Below are 560 nucleotides of genomic sequence, written 5' to 3'. Positions count from 1 at the left end.
CAATCTGTATGATACAGATACTCATTACCAAGAGCACCAAAGAAACCAAAGGCAAATGATAACGAAATGAGACCAACGTGAAATTCAGGGTGGAGGCAAAGGCTTCGAGCATCCGAACGTCGACGGAGTCCTTCGGAGTCACTGTTGAGGTTGTCTCGTCACTGTCCCGCTTGAAGTCCATGATGGGGAACCAGTCCAGCGTCACGATCTTGAACTGGTGGCCCATCATGTCGCGAAACTGGTCTGGAAGGTCGTGGAAGGTCTGGAGTTTGTCCTGCACTTACTACATGAGAAAGAACATTTGGGATGTGTATCTTTAATGTATATGAAGTGCATAACTGAAAGAGATAGAGAGAGAATAACATTAAGAAAGCGAGAGAAAAAAGGGAGGGGAAGAGGAAGTGTGGTTCTCATACCCGGAAAGAGATCTTCCTTTTTGAGGAAACCGCCGTCCTTGCTCCACTCATCAAGGAGCGTCACGCCTACTTCCCCTCCGTTGCAAAACAGGCACCGCAGATAACACTTCACCAAGCGACTCTTCACCCGTACCCGTCCCACAG

General features: G+C 48.4%; 1 protein-coding gene across 1 annotated transcript in view; it reads right to left on the bottom strand.

Moving 5' to 3' along the window:
• The window catches only part of LOC119591788 (probable glutamate receptor), a 1,412-nt gene extending 1,183 nt beyond the window's left edge, over window positions 1-229 (bottom strand). The window contains exon 1 of the mRNA XM_037940533.1: window positions 78-229. Within this exon, the coding sequence (XP_037796461.1) occupies window positions 78-229 (152 nt within the window). The remainder of the gene's footprint in view (window positions 1-77) is intronic.
• Between the last annotated feature and the right edge of the window lie 331 nt (window positions 230-560).

The sequence above is a fragment of the Penaeus monodon genome, chromosome 29 (assembly GCF_015228065.2).
Source record: "Penaeus monodon isolate SGIC_2016 chromosome 29, NSTDA_Pmon_1, whole genome shotgun sequence".
Lineage (NCBI taxonomy): Eukaryota > Metazoa > Arthropoda > Malacostraca > Decapoda > Penaeidae > Penaeus > Penaeus monodon.
This window is presented reverse-complemented; position numbering and strand designations above follow the sequence as displayed.